The following is a 15,919-nucleotide window of genomic DNA, read 5'->3' on the forward strand; positions in this document are numbered from 1 at the left end:
GCCGATTCTACTAAATCTCCTAAATCTCAACCGTTTTCTGAAAAAACGTATGTTTCTATATCAGTGGTGCTCAATCTTTTTCATGTCAAGGACCCCCAAAATGATATGTATTTGGCCGCGGACCCCCATCAAAATATTTTGTTCCATGGACCCGCCAGAAGCAAAGATTTGAGTTAAAAATGTTCGCTTTAAAAATATATATATTCAAAGATTTGCACACATTTTCACGATTTTTCAAATATAGCAGATCTACAAGCTACAAGCGTAGCGCGGCACCGAGTGCCGCGCTACGAGCTTGTAGATCTGCTATTTTTGAATAGCCGAAGTGTAAAATAATGCTTTCTAGCTCAAATCTAAAAATGACACAGTTCCAGGTCTTAATGGGTTAAACTCATCAACATGGCAGCTGTACTGAAAGCTTGGTTTATCCTCTTTCTTTCTGTCAAGCAGTGGTGGGAAAAGTACTCAAATGTTTTACTTAAGTAAAAGTATCAATACTGCAATGTAGAAGTAGCCAACTCTGTTACACGTAAAAGTCCGGAAAGTTTACTTGAGTAGAAGTACAAACGTATTGGTGTCAAAATGTACTTAAAGCACCAAAAGTAAAAGTACTAAAATGTTTGAAAATAGCAGATCTGCAAGCTCACAACGCGTGCGTTGTGAGCTTGTAGATCTGCTATTTTCAAATAGCCTATGTATGAAATAGGGCTAAAGTGGTTAATGTGTGTTTTATAATGTAATAATTTATATCAGCAAAGTAACTAAAGTTTTCAAATAATTGTAGTGGAGTAAAAGTACAATATTTGTCTCTGAGATGTAGTGGAGTAGAAGTAAGAGTACTGAAAATTGGAAATACTCCAGTAAAGTAAAAGTATCAAAACAGTTTACTTAAGTACAGTTCTTGAGTAAAATGTAGCTTGTTACTTTACACCACTGCTGTCAAGTGTTTGTTTCATAAAAATCCACCGTAGAGACGTTACGTTATGAGACTTTCTGTCTTTCTAAATGTCTCATGTTTCTAAATGTCAGAGTCTGGAAGCGCTCGTTTTCAATAACTCAGCGTCCTGCTGCATCATGTGACATGTCGTCACCTTGCTAAACTAATGGCCTAAGTCAGTGGTTTTCAACCAGTGGTCCGGGGACCACCAGTGGTCCTTGAGGGGGTTCCAGGGGGTCCCCAGCCAAATTAATAATTAGGAACCAAATTGACCCTTATATGTCTGTAACTCTAAGAGTGTGCAAATGGAACCAAATGGACCCTAACGGGTCCATTTGGTTCCATTTGTACACTCTCAGAGTTAAATGAACACTAATGATGATGATACAGTGTAGATTGGGACCCCCAAGATATCAAAAGGGTTGAGTCCCTGGCATATCTTTTGAAATGGGGGTCCGTGGGCTAATATGTGTCAATTTGGGGGTCCTTGACGCGAAAAAGGTTGAAAACCACTGGCCTAAGTCATTTTTTGTCATCTCCTCATGACACTGGCCACCTTTGGTAAAATGGCCTATCTCCTAATAGAAAAGGATCATGCTGTTCACTCTCCTTTTAGTATAATGGCCTAACTCCCTAGTGTGACTTAGGCCAAAATAGGCCTTTTCTTTGGCCTAAGTCACATGGTTTTGTGACTTAGGCCAAATTATTTACTGATTTAGGCCATTTTTGTATTTATTTTATTGGCCTAAGTCAGATTTAATCCCATTTAAACCTATTTAAATCTCTTATGTTACATAACTGACAGACAGTGTTAAGTCTATTTAAATAGTCATAATTTGTTATAAACATTTTGGGTGAAATGATTAAGAAATATCATATAGTTTTGTTTTGGATCCGACAGGCCATTAGTTTAGCAAGGCGACGATTTAGATACAGATCAGGTACGAAGGACCGCTCAGTGATTTATAACGAGCGCTTTCAAAGTCAAACACTAGGAAAGATAATCACGGAATGTATTGACAGAAAGTGTCTCATAACGTGACAACGCTGGATTTTTATGAAACAAAAGCTTGACAGATACAAAGAGGACAATCCAAGCATTCCGTACAGCTGCCATGTTGGAGAGTTTAAAGGAGTAGTTCACCCTAACAATTACTTCTTTTCTATCAATTACACGCCCCATGAAGCCTTGAATTAATGGAGATTTTCTATTTTTTGTCGCATTCCTGAGCCAATAATTTGATTACCGGCGGAAAGATGCTAATCTATTTCGGTAGGAGACACAAAGGAGACCCTTTGAGTCTCCTACCGGAGAGACCGCCGGTCATCAAATTATTGTCTCAGGAATGTGACATAAACAACATAATCTCCATGAATTCGAGGTTTCATGGGGCATGTAATAGATAGAATATAGGTATTTTTTTTGGGTGAACTACTCCTTTAACCCATTAAGACCTGAGGCCGCGTCAAAAAAAAATCTAAATCCTAACAATTTTTCGGAAAAAAATATTTAAAACAATATTTTCACGATTTTTCAAAAATAGCAGATATACAAGCTCGTAGCGCGACACTCGGTGCCGCGCTACGAGCTTGTATATCTGCTATTTTTGAATGGCCAAAGAAATCTAAAGTGACACAGATGCGTTCCAGGTCTAAATGGGTTTTAACATAGTTTAATGCAATCATAAACGTTTCTGTTTGGATGAATGGGCTGTTCAGGGTTGGTATTACGACTCTAGATGCCTGATAGCATTATAGCATTGTACACCTGGTATCCTATAGTGCATTGGTTCTCAAAGTGGGGTCCGGGGACCCCCAGGGGTACTTGAGGGAGTTCCAGGGGGTCCCCAGCTAAATGATGGATAGGAACCAAATGGACCCTTATGGTTCTGTAACTCTGAGAGTGTACAATCTCCAAATGGACCCATAAGGGTCCATTTGGTTCCATTTACACTCTCAGAGTTAAATTAACATTGATTTTACAATATAAATTGGGGTCCCAGAGATAGAAATGCCATTAAATGGGGGTCCGTAGCCTAATGCATGTCAAACTGGGGGTCCTTGAAATTAAAATGGTTGAGAATCACTGCTATATATAGTTTCAATGTACAGATTATAGATTTCAGATTTGTGTTGATATTCTACTGTTTAGACTGATGATATGGTGTACCTATGATCCTAGATTACTACTTATATGCATGTGATGTATTACCTCGTGTTTTCCTTGCTTACTGTAAATCTCTCTGGATTAAGAGCGTCTGATACAAATGGCTACATTGTAAACCATGGCATCTAAGTAGCGTGCAGCTAGCACAAACAGTCACATATAAATATTCACGCGTCTACGACACTGCAAACTGACAACACACCCTCTGTTGAGCGTGGGAATCGTTTAGGGCAGGGGGTCTTCAACGTTTTCAGGCCAAGGACCCCCTTTAGCTGAGAGAGAGAGATGAAGCAGGGACCCCCTACTACTCTATATTGTATAAAATTGTGTCTCAGATAAACTTGTGCTGCTCTTTTTTCCCCTCGACACATCTATAACTCTTTTTATCACACAAAGATTTGGCGGACCCCCTGTAGTAACTCTGACGACCCCCTAGGGGTCCCTGTTGAAGACCCCTGGTTTAGGGACAGCGAGCGGTGAGCTAAAGGTTCAGAGGAGGGCACTTGTTTTCCCGGAAGGTTCTCGGTTCGATTCCCAGGACCGGCGGGAAAAATCCGGGAAAAATCCGGGTGGGGAAGTGAATGGTGACCACTCACCCCTCCCCCAACACCCCTCAATGAAGGGCCCTTGAGCAAGGCACTGAACCTCCAACCCGGCTGCTCCAGTGGTGCTGCTCAGTGACCAACGGTTTAAGACTGTGGTTGTACTGGTCAGCTCCCAGGTTGTAGTGTGTGTGTGTGTGTGTGTGTGTGTGTGTGTGTGTGTGTGTGTGTGTGTGCTCAGCTAGTACCCTGGGTAAATAAAGAACTAAAAACAAACGAAGAAAAATCTGCCTTTTAGACAGAAATGTCCCTTTAACTCTCATTCATAAGTCATAAAATAGCCTATTATTATCCTACAGTAATCCATTGCCAGCCTCCAACTGTTATCAATAATCATTGATCAGCTATAACTGACAGTCCTAGAAAAATAACCTCTGTGTAACTCAGTATACAAATGGAACCAAATGTACCCTTACAGGTCTGTAACTCTGAGAGTGTACAAATGGAACCAAATGGACCCTTACAGGTCTGTAACTCTGACAGTATGCAAATGGAACTCTGACAGTGGAACCAAAATGGAACCAAATGGAACCAAATGGACCCTTACAGATCTGTAACTCTGACAGTATACAAATGGAACCAAATGGACCCGTTAGGGTCCATTTGGTTCCATTTGTATACTGTCAGAGTTATGTGGGGGTCCTTGCGATATATATATATATATTAAATGTATTTTTAAACCAATTTGAGAGCCACCATACTCCAGCCTTATTCTCCAGTGTCAGAAGGCTCATCCAGCCACAAAACAAAACCTAGCCTATTGGCCAAGTAATAGGCTATACCAATAGGCTTTATTAAAACTATACATTGAGACTAAAGTGTCTTTAGCAAGTATCCTATGAACTGACCAAGAGGCAGAGAGGTTTCACAACCAGCTCCATGCTTCAACTTGACAAAACAAGACAAAAGTCCACTAAATAAATACAATACATGCTGATCGACTACGAGTACCACACACACACACACACACACACACACACACACACACACACACACACACACACACACACACACACACACACACACACACACACACACACACACACACACACACACACACAGTGGTGAAAAAAATACTATATATTTTTTTACTTATGTAAAAGTATCAAAACTGCAATGTAGAAACACTCTGTTACAAGCTAAAGTATGGAATTCTAAATTTACTGTTTTCAAAATGTATGTATAAACAGATGTATAAACATCTTTTGAAAATAGCTGATGCGATGCTTTGTGAGCTTGTAGATCAGCTATTTTCAAATGGCAGAAATTTATATAGGGCTGAAGTGGTTAATGTATGTTTTGTAATAATAATCCAAATGATGAGAAGTAAAAGTACTGAGTCCAGTCCAGTAAAGTAAAAGTAAAGTCCAGTAAAACAAAATACCTCAAAATTAATTTACGCCACTGGACACACACAGTCCCTAAATCCTCATAAAAAACATGACAGCATATACAACCCAATACACACAATAAAACAGAATAAATACGACATAAAAACCGTGACACAAACAAACACATAACATAACAACCAGAGCAGGTAGGATACAGCACAGCTATTGGCTAATGATGATGAGGGTTGTAATTAGTGTAATCAACCGCTTTCTTTCTCATTAATAAAACATACCAGCAAGAAATAAACAAGTGAATGGTGGCAGCCAGAATAAAAAATAATAAAGTCAGAATGAAAAAGACAACGTTTGCTTTTATTTCTCCATATGACTTACTTACAGATGGAACCAAATGGACCCTTACAGGTCTGTAACTCTGACAGTATACAAATGGAACCAAATGGACCCTAATGGGTCCATTTGGTTCCATTTGTATACTGTCAGAGTTATGTGGGGATCCTTGCAATATATATATATATATATATATATATATATATATATATATATATATATATATATATATATATATATATATATATATATATATATAGTACATATATACATTTATTTTTGAAACAATTTGAGAGCCACCATACTCCAGCCTTAATCTCCAGTGTCAGAAGGCTTGTCCAGCCACGAAACACATTGTCATATGAAGGCATTTAAATAGAGAAATCACAGAAAATGAACTGTTTTTCCCCCCATTTGGAGAGCAACCCAAAAGGTAAATGTGTGTTGTATTGTACTCACATTTCTCCCAGTGCATGTCAGAGTCCCTGGTAGCTGAAAGCTTCACTCTCTCTGTGTGTGTAAAGATCTGTTGAATAGAAGAGTCCCTGATCAGTTCAGATCCTCTCTCTCTCTCTGTGTGTGTGTGTGTGTGTGTGTGTGTGTGTGTGTGTGTGTGTGTGTGTGTGTGTGTGTGTGTGTGTGTGTGTGTGTGTGTGTGTGTGTGTGTGTGTGTGTGTGTGTGAAGATTTGTTGAGTTCAGATGACCTCTCCTCTACTCTACTATGAAGGCTGTTCTCTAATAGACAAAACAAAGTGTCCTCAGACAGATGTTTATATAGTCAGACGTTCATCAGGTCTATACAGTGTACTGCCTCTGTGATGCAGTGAGTGTGTGAGTGAGTGAGTAACTGCACTGACACACTCACACAAATGTTGTTCTCAACACCACGCCCCCTTACAGCAAACCACGCCCACTAGCATGCTTCTGTTTTTGTTAACTGTTTGTATACCTAACCGTGCACACCAGCGTGGTTGTCAAAGTATGGTTCCGGGGGCCCCCATGGGGGTCCTTCCCTTGAGGGGGGGGTTTTCCAGGCGGTCCCCAGAATAACGTGTTGATAATATATAGTAGCATCTAAATCACTTTGGTGAGTAAGTAAGTTAGTTGTATTCATATCACTCCTCACAGAGACAACATTATATTCAATATGAATATAAAACTGCATGAATCATTCAAATAATTACACATCAACACAAACTGTACAATTAATGTCATTAATGTCAGAAACAGCAGAAATTAAACAGCAGACACACATTAGGCGACACAATTAACAAATACAAACCTAGGCTATATAGTGGCTAGTTGAAAATAGCCGATCGCTTTGCGATGTGACACGTTTTGAGCTTATAGATCTGTGTGTTGAGCTTATAGATCTGTGTTTAGAGCTTATAGATCTGTGATTGTTTTGAGCTTATAGATCTGTGATTGTTTTGAGCTTATAGATCTGTGTTTTGAGCTTATAGATCTGTGTTTAGAGCTTATAGATCTGTGATTGTTTTGAGCTTATAGATCTGTGATTGTTTTGAGCTTATAGATCTGTGTTTTGAGCTTATAGATCTGTGATTGTTTTGAGCTTATAGATCTGTGATTGTTTTGAGCTTATAGATCTGTGTTTTGAGCTTATAGATCTGTGTTTGTTTTGAGCTTATAGATCTGTGTTTTGAGCTTATAGATCTGTGTTTTGAGCTTATAGATCTGTGTTTAGAGCTTATAGATCTGTGTTTGTTTTGAGCTTATAGATCTGTGTTTTGAGCTTATAGATCTGTGTTTAGAGCTTATAGATCTGTGTTTAGAGCTTATAGATCTGTGTTTTGCTTTAGTTTTTCTGGAGAAGAAAAATATGGAACACAAAATTACATATTTTTGAAACATTTTAACACATAATCTGGTATAGGGGTCCCTGGCACAACATATGTTCAGATGGGGGTCCGCAGCCAAATCCATATTAATGTGGACATGAACATGTTTGATAACCTCTGGGCTCATTTAAAACAGCCCTGAAAATGCACCTTTCAGAAGGCCAAAGAAGGAGGTAGAACCATTTATCCCTTAGACCAGGGCTCTTCAACGTTTTCAGGCCAAGGACCCCCTAGCTGAGAGAGAGATGAAGCAGGGACCCCCCACAATATTGTATACAATTCAGATAAACTTTTGCTGCTCTTTTTTCTCTATACACATCTATTAACTATTAACTCGATCTACAAGCTCACAACGCCTCGCGCTGCGAGGCGTTGTGAGCTTGTAGATCGGCTATTTTTGGCAATAGTTCTCCTCAGAAAAGGGATGCTAGGGTTCAAGTGGTTAATGTAAAAAACAACAAAAATCATATCACACAAAGATTTGGCGGACCCCCTGTAGTAACTCTGAGGACCCCCTAGGGGTCCCCGACCCCCTGTTGAAGACCCCTGCATTAGACAGATGACTTGTCCCCCCTCTAGGATGCCAGGGTGAAAGGATTTGGACCATAAAATAAGAATAATAATTTGCGCTAAGTATAATAAGATAAATGAACGTGTTACTTTGTGATCTAAACTGAAACTGAAATAAATATCTGACAAGCTTGACATTATTTGTGTTAAATCTATATCGTTTGCTTTGTTTTATTTTCTTATAAAGCTTTCATGATACTTGACAGATACATGCATTGGTTATGATTCAAAGCCTCTCTGCTCCCTCTGCTGTTGGAACGAGGAACTGCTTATGACTGAACTATATGCTATATGGCAGAGACTCAATTAAACCCAATAATACGTTTGAAAGTTTGACTTTAAACTTATCATATATTATTGTTTTAATCATTTTTAATAGTATTATGTATACTTTCATGTATTTGTTGTTGTTTTTTCTTAAATGAATTATATTTCAACCAGACTACATGTAAGGGTCTGTGTCAGGATAAGGCCTTTAGAAGTTATATTTAGGGATTAGAGAGAGAGAGACTTATGGGGGTCCTTCATAAGTCCCCCATAAGTGGGGGACTTATTTTTTATTTTTTTTACCCTACACAGGAGGGCATGCATTGCCAACCCACCCTACACACGCGCACCTTAACCAGTGGTGGAAAAAAATACTCAAATGTTTTACTAAAGTAAAAGTATCACTGCGTCTGTGTCTATGCCCATGTATGGACGAAAGGGGGCAGACCTTTATGGCTGGGGCCTAAGGACAAAGTGACCAAAACCTGTTTTCGCCCATGTATGGAGAAAACAGGTACAAAACATGCCCATGTATGGAGAAAACAGGTACAAAACATGCCCATGTATGGACGAAAGGGGTACGAAAAAAAACAGAAAACAGGTACAAAGCCTCATGTAAGCCAGACCCTCCCATGGGTCCGGCAAAAAAATAATTGTAGGCATGAGGGGGTAAGGCGGCACGATTTTAGAGCCCTGGGTGTGTAGACGGCAAAAAGCAGTCCAAGTACAGAGCCTCAACTCAGGGCCAAGTTACTGAGGTGAGAGGGTTTAACCCCTTTAAGACCGGGAAAGCATGTGTCATTTTAGATGTCTTTAGAGCGGCACCGAGTGCCACGCTATGAGCTTGTAGATCTGCTATTATTTAGTTATTTTTTAAATCTTGAATGTTTTTTGCAAATCTTTGAGTGTATATATTTTTGTAAAGTTTCATTTGAGTTACAAATGTTCGCTTTAGATTTGCACACATTTTCACGATTAAAAATTCAAAAATAGCAGATCTACAAGCTCATAGCGCGGCACAGAGTGCCGGCGCTACGAGCTTGTAGATCTGCGGTTATAGCTCAAATCTAAAGCGCTGCGAGGCGTTGAGAGTTTGTAGATCTGCTATTTTCGGCTAATGTTCCCCTCAGAAAAGGAATTATAGGGTTCAATCAAGTGGTTAATGTAAAAAAACTAAATCATACCACACAAAGATTTGGCGGACCCCCTATGGTAGCTCTGAGGACCCCCTAGGGGTCCTGGACCCCCTTGTTGAAGACCCCTGCTCTAAATAGTTGTAGGAAGTCTGCTATCACCGCCGTCACTGCCTCTGAGAGCAGATTATAGGGCTGGTCTAAGGCCTAACAGTGGTGGGAAAAGTACTCAAATGTTTTACTTAAGTAAAAGTATCAATGCTGCAATGCAGAAGTACTCTGTTACAAGTAAAAGTCCGTAATTCAAAATCTACTTGAGCAAAAGTACAAAAATGTAAATAGCAGATCTACAAGCTAACATGTAAATAGTAAATAGTAAATGGTAAAATGTAAATAGTAAAATGTAAATAGCAGATCTACAAGCTCACAACGCGTCGCATCGCGACGCGTTGTGAGCTTGTAGATCTGCTATTTTCAAATAGCTTGGGTATAAAATAGGGCTAAAGAGGTTAATGTGTGTTTCATAATAATATCATAATTTATATCTGAAAAGTAACTTGTAATTAAAGTTCTCAAATAATTGTAGTGGAGTAAAAGTACAATATTTGCCTCTGAGATGTAGTGGAGTAGAAGTAAAAGTATAGAAAATGGGAAGCACTCCAGTAAAGTAAAAACATTCCTCAAAAGTGTACTTGAGTAAATGTACTTAGTTACTTTACACCACTGACTGTCACTGTAGCTTCAGATAAGCGTCAACAAAGTGTCATGACGTCGGCTAGGGCTAAATATATGATTGAACCGCACCAAAAAAGAACAGTCTGCAGGTGTGTGTGTGTGTGTGTGTGTGTGTGTGTGTGTGTGTGTGTAGCTAAATATACGTGTAGAAAGTAACAATTAAAATGTGTACAATAAATAAAAAGACAATAAACAAACAAGACCCATGGCTTCCATGACTCCATACCTGACCCCAGGCTGCAGCCCTGATCCAAACGCCACTCCTTTATCAAATATTAATGTTAAAGGTGTAGTTCACCCAAAAACGTACTTACTTTCTATCAATTACACACCCCGGTGAAGCCTTGAATTCATGGAGATTTTTTTTGTTTGTTTTTGTCACATTTCTGAGCCAATAATGTAATGACCCGGCGGAGTCTCCTACGGGTGACGTCAGCATCTTTCCGCCGGTCATCGAATCAATCGTTGTCTCAGGAATGATGCGACAAAAACAGAGAAAATCTCCATGAATTCAAGGCTTCATGGGGCGTGCACTTGATAGAAAATAAGTACTTTTTCGGGTGAACTACTCCTTTAAATATTTCAAAAACATAAAATATGTGTACGTGATATATGTAGAGGTTTGCAGGATTAGCCCTGGACAGACAGACAGACAGACAGACAGACAGACAGACAGACAGACAGACAGACAGACAGACGGTGTGACGGTGACCGGGCTAAACGTGTCATTTCTTCCTCTGAACCATTGGCCTGGCACTCGGCCTGCCCATGTTCACGGTCCCCGTGAGAAAGCGCTTTTCTTTGTCGAATTTCCTGAAGTCCGTGTTCAAGCGCTTCGAAGGCTCCAGCGGGGGTCCGCAGCCGCCGCCGGTGCCTTCCCTGGCCGCCTTGCATATGGGGAAGGCGTTGCGCTTGTTGCCCATGATGGACGCCTTGTCGATCAGCAGGCCCGCGTACTGCTGGAACTGCATCTCCTCCTCCATGTCGAGTCGCCTCAGCCTTTCTTCAAAGTCGTTTTCCTCTCTTCTTGCGTTGCAGTCCCTGCGATGTTTCTCTTCCATTTGCTTGACTAGTTGCAGTCTTCTGCCCTCTTTGAGGGCTTCCAGTTCCTGCTTACTGAACGACTTGCCGGACTGTTTCCCCGTCTGAGCCATGTCCTGAGACATCAGCCGCTCCACCATGACCGGGTCCACTTTCTTCCGTTCCCTTTGTTGCTCCGTGATGATTAGCTTCAGCATGGCTTTCCTCCGGGCTTCATGCTCTTTCAGCTCCTTGTCGAACGCTCGTTCCTCCCTGACGAGTCGCTCTTCCTCCAGTTGCTCCTGCTTGGCTTTGAGCTCGTTGTGGACCTGCTCCCTGATGTTCTGGAACTCTCGAAACATACCGGCCTCCATGTCGTTCCACAAGTTCATCTTCAGCTCCTTTGAAGCGATGTCGCGTTTCCTCTTCGCCTCCGCCTTCTTCTCGTCCCGTTTGTCCCTCTCCTGTATTCTGTCCTTCAGGTCCAGCTGTACTCCCCACCCCTTCATGACCTCCGTCAGAAGCAGTCCGCTGTGTAGGGCCCGGACGCGGTCCGTCTCGCAGAACTGCTGAGCCTGGGCGTTCTCGATAATCTCACAAGCCACCTTTTCCTCTTGTGTTTTGTTTGCGTCTAATTCCAATGATTTCCTTATTTCTTCCTCTTGGGCTTCCTGAATCTTCTTTGCCTGGAGTTTAGCCTTGGCCTTTGCAGCGGCCTGCTTTTCTTTATGTTCGCTGATGAGTTCCTGTTCCCGTTCCTCTTCCAGAATCCTCCTCGCCTCGAGTCGAGCCTTGGCCTTTATTGCTGCAGCCTCCTTTCCTTTGTAGTCGGTGATGAGTTCCCGTTCCTCTTCGTGAATCCTCCTCGCCTCGAGTCGAGCCTTGGCCTTTGTTGCAGAATCCTCCTTCTCTTTACACCTGGCGATGAGTTCCCGTTCCTCGTCCTGAATCCTCTCTAGCCTGAGTCGCGCCCTCTCTCTCGCCGCGGTCGCCCGCTCCTCCGCCTCCATCCGCTCGTGGATCGCCTTCTCCTCGAGTTCCTTCCGCCGCTGAATCGCTTTGATGTTGGACAGCCGTGCCTTTCTCTCTCGTTCCCTCTCTCTTTCCCTCTCTCTCTCTGCAATGATGTTAATCTGGGTCTCTCTGCCTTTGAGCACGAGCCACTCGGCGTCAGACAGAATGGGGTTGGACGTGTGTCTGAAGCTCTTCCACTGGGCTTTGGGCAGAAAGGTGAACTGACGAAGGTGTGGTGGAACGTGGCCTCCGGTCCTCCGACCGTAGGCTGCATTGTAAGTTGTATTCATTGTTCTGTAGATTCCTATCTAATGGCGCTCTCTTTTGAATGGTCGATAGCGGCCGTCGCCCCCTTATGAAGGACCCAATGAGGTCCTTATAAAAGGTGCACGCGTCACACCGGTGACGTCACAGGCCATCCCCCCAAACGTATTGCGTCAACCCTGTCGGACGCCACTGTGGCCTCGGCTCTAAACATTTATTTTAATCTACCAATATCTAGCATGTGGTGGAAGAAGTACTCAGATATTGTACTTAAGTCAAATATAACAAGACCAGGAGACCTGGTTCTGCCAGACCCCTAGTGGTTGGAATCTGAATGGCTGGGTGGGAAAAGAGGGACCGACCGACCGACCGACAAACCGACCGACAAAACCTCCTGTAGGCCGACCCCCTGGGTCTGGCAAAAATACTCTGTAACAAGTAAAATGCCTGTGTTCAAAATGTTACTTGAGTAAAAGTAGAAAAGTATTGGCATCAAAATATACTTAAAGTAAGGTACTAAATAGCAGCTCTAAATAGCAGATCTACAAGCTCAGATCTAAATAGCAGATCTACAAGCTCACAACGGAGCTTGTAGATCTGCTATTTTCAAATAGCCTATGTATAAAATAGGGATAAAAGTGGTTAATGTATGTTTTATAATATATTAATTCCGATTGGCAAAGTAGCTAATAACTAAAGTTTTCAAATAATTGTAGTGGAGCTAGTAAAAGTACAATATTTGTCTCCGAGATGTAATGGAGTAGAAGTAAAAGTACTGAAAATTAGAAATACTCCAGTACAGTGAAAGTACCTCAAAATTGGACTTAAGTACATGTACTTAGTTACTTTACACCACAGATATCTAGTATATCTAGATATCAGTGGTATATAGTATGTAACTTCACGTGTGTGTCTGTTCCGAGGAATAACTCGGATGCCTTTCCGACCGATTGACCCCGTGACCGTACGTCCGTCCGTCCATATGTCTGTCCTCAGTTCTGTTGGGGATGTACCGAATTTCTGTGTGTGTGTGTGGGGGGGGGGGGGGGGGGGGGGGGGGGACAACCCGGGGGGGACAACCCGACACGTACCGACCAAGCCCCCAGAGTTGCTGAGAAACATTGAAGCCGCCACCCCAGTGGCCAAAGCTGGAACTGCAGGCGGGGAGAAACACATGCACGAGCAAAACATACCGAGATATATTTATATATAAATATGTAAACATATTATACATAAATACATATGCATTTACATATACATATGCATCTCGAGTGTATTTAATAAATAGCTCGCGTTCAATCCTTGACACACGGGCTGCCGTAGAACGCAAAAAGGACACTATAGTGCGCATGCTCATAACTCTATGGTGTGTCCAAAAACGACTCAATAATTGTACTTCCGGCAGGCTTCCGGGTGCTTCAAAACGCCAGTGAGCACATTCATTGAAATGATAGCTGGGGGCGGGGCAATCCGCCCTCTAGTTATGTTATACCTCTATGGTACCGACACGTACCACCAACATACAGATGTGCCATTTCAAAACTTCAAATGTCCTGCCATTGCCAAGACAGTACATTTTCAGGGGATTCCCAGGGCAATAAGAGGGACAAAGAAGGGCATTTAAAATGCTGAATTATTTTGATGATCACTGCTTTTATGATGCTAATTAATTTGAGCAACTGGTCAAGGACCTCTTCAAATCACCTTTCGCCTCATAATGAGTCTGACACCTTCTTCAACACACATTCTTTTGTTCTCATGTATATGGCTGTCTGTTGAAGGGAAAAACGGGGGTGTGTAGTGACAACTTCTTTTCAGGTGCAAAACAGTGCATTTTTAAGGGCAGAACAGGGAGGAAAAAATGCATTTTCAGGGCACTTTCAGGGAAAGAACAGTAACGTGTGAAGTTTTGAAGTGGCACATCTGTAAGTCAACATGTATGTCATCAACCCAGTACATAGGGGTGATGCAACTTTGATGATGGAGAGGGCCACATTGCGTATACTGTCGGGCCATTCCATGTCACGCAAAAGCAGCAAAAATAGCCGATCGACAAGCTCAAAACGCGTCGCAGTGCGACGCGTTTTGAGCTTGTAGATCTGCTATTTTTGCTGCTTTTGAATTGGAATCCTGAAAAGTTACATTTTTATGTATTTCAATAATTTTAATTAATGCATTAATATTAAATTAATAAATAAATTAATATTATATTAACTTTATTAATATATAAATTAATATAAATATTAATATTAATAAATTAATATTATTTTATGCAAATTAATAATTTTGTAATGCATTTATTTTATACTTATGGTAGCTTTATGAACTTGAAAATACAAATACATTGGACGTAATTAAAGCGGGTCGTGTTTGCATCAATGATATATCAGTATTCCGATATGAACCTGCGGGCCGCATTAAGTGAAGGTGGGGGCCGCATGTTGCCCGTGTATGACCTAGTGGGTCACTGAGATCCTCTGGCGCGCCATGTTTAGAAGTTCCCACTGTCAGTAATAAGTAGACTGAGAGAACGAGAGCAATCCATGGTCTCGAAGGGCGGATCCAAAGCCAGGCGCCCGGAGCAGCCGCGTCCTCCGATTGCTTCACCAATCTATGTCCTCATGCTCATGCCTCCTTCAATGCATGAGAGCCAACTGACCTTCTTGTCACCTGACAGGGGAGAGTTTCCCTTGTAGGACGTAGCGCGTGGAAGGAACACGTTATTCCAACCAGTTCCCTTTCCCCTCCATCAGGCGCCCCGGCTGTCATGGGGGAGGGCGGTATAGTGACCAGGATTACTACATGTTTCTGTGAGGGTATTAACTACCCCGGGAGACACGGGGAGAACATGCAAACTCCACACAGAAAGGCCCTTTTCGCCAACCCCACCTAAGGTATGGGCGCTGATGACGCGGAGGAGAAGACATGCCCACAGCGCCCACAGCGTCCCCGGCGGGAATCGAACCCAGGACCTTCTAGCTGTGAGGCGACAGCGCTACCGATTATGCTTAAGTCGTAATAATCGGAAAACGTATTTATTCTTCCTTGCTTATCGCAATGACTAATCTGGCAGATATTCATTTATGTTTATTTTTGCTTTTCTTTTTATGTGCTCTCTTTTTGCGTAAAGCTCTTTGAGGTGCATTCTGTGTATGAAAGGTGCTTTATAAATACATATCATTATCAACGTGACGTCATCGGTTTCTGATGACATCAGAGATCGGTTCGCCATCCTGCTCTAACCGTGATAGGATGTCATGTTGCTGACATCATACACTGATGATGTCATCAAGTTGATGATGTCACTGTGGGACTCCATATTTGGGCAGGACCGATCGGTGAAACTTCAGTGTGTGTGTGTGTGTGTGTGTGTGTGTGTGTGTGTGTGTGTGTGTGTGTGTGTGTGTGTGTGTGTGTGTGTGTGTGTGTGTAAATATTTTAGTTATTTTAGAAACAGTTAATCTGTCACTCAATAGGGACCGCTCCGATTGCATTGATGATGTCTACTTCCTACGGTTAATATCAGCATCAAAACAATATTTTAAATATGTTTTATTAGCAACTTGGAGTTCACCCTGTTGAGTGAAAGATGAACTGTTTCTAAAATAAACAAAACATACTCCCTCGTCATGCCTTTCGACCTGGCGGAGACAATACAATATTTAAGGGGT

At 41.8% G+C, this 15,919-nt stretch overlaps 1 protein-coding gene across 1 annotated transcript in view; it reads right to left on the reverse strand.

The window, feature by feature from the left end:
• nfkbid (nuclear factor of kappa light polypeptide gene enhancer in B-cells inhibitor, delta) overlaps positions 1 to 6,066 on the reverse strand; it is a 41,778-nt gene extending 35,712 nt beyond the window's left edge. Inside the window, exon 1 of the mRNA XM_084052711.1 lies at positions 5,845 to 6,066. Within this exon, the coding sequence (XP_083908837.1) occupies positions 5,845 to 5,860 (16 nt within the window). The 5' untranslated portion in view covers positions 5,861 to 6,066. The remainder of the gene's footprint in view (positions 1 to 5,844) is intronic.
• Positions 6,067 to 15,919: the final 9,853 nt, after the last annotated feature.

Source organism: Gymnoscopelus microlampas (assembly GCF_963454915.1).
Source record: "Gymnoscopelus microlampas genome assembly, chromosome: 3".
Taxonomy (NCBI): Eukaryota; Metazoa; Chordata; class Actinopteri; order Myctophiformes; family Myctophidae; genus Gymnoscopelus; species Gymnoscopelus microlampas.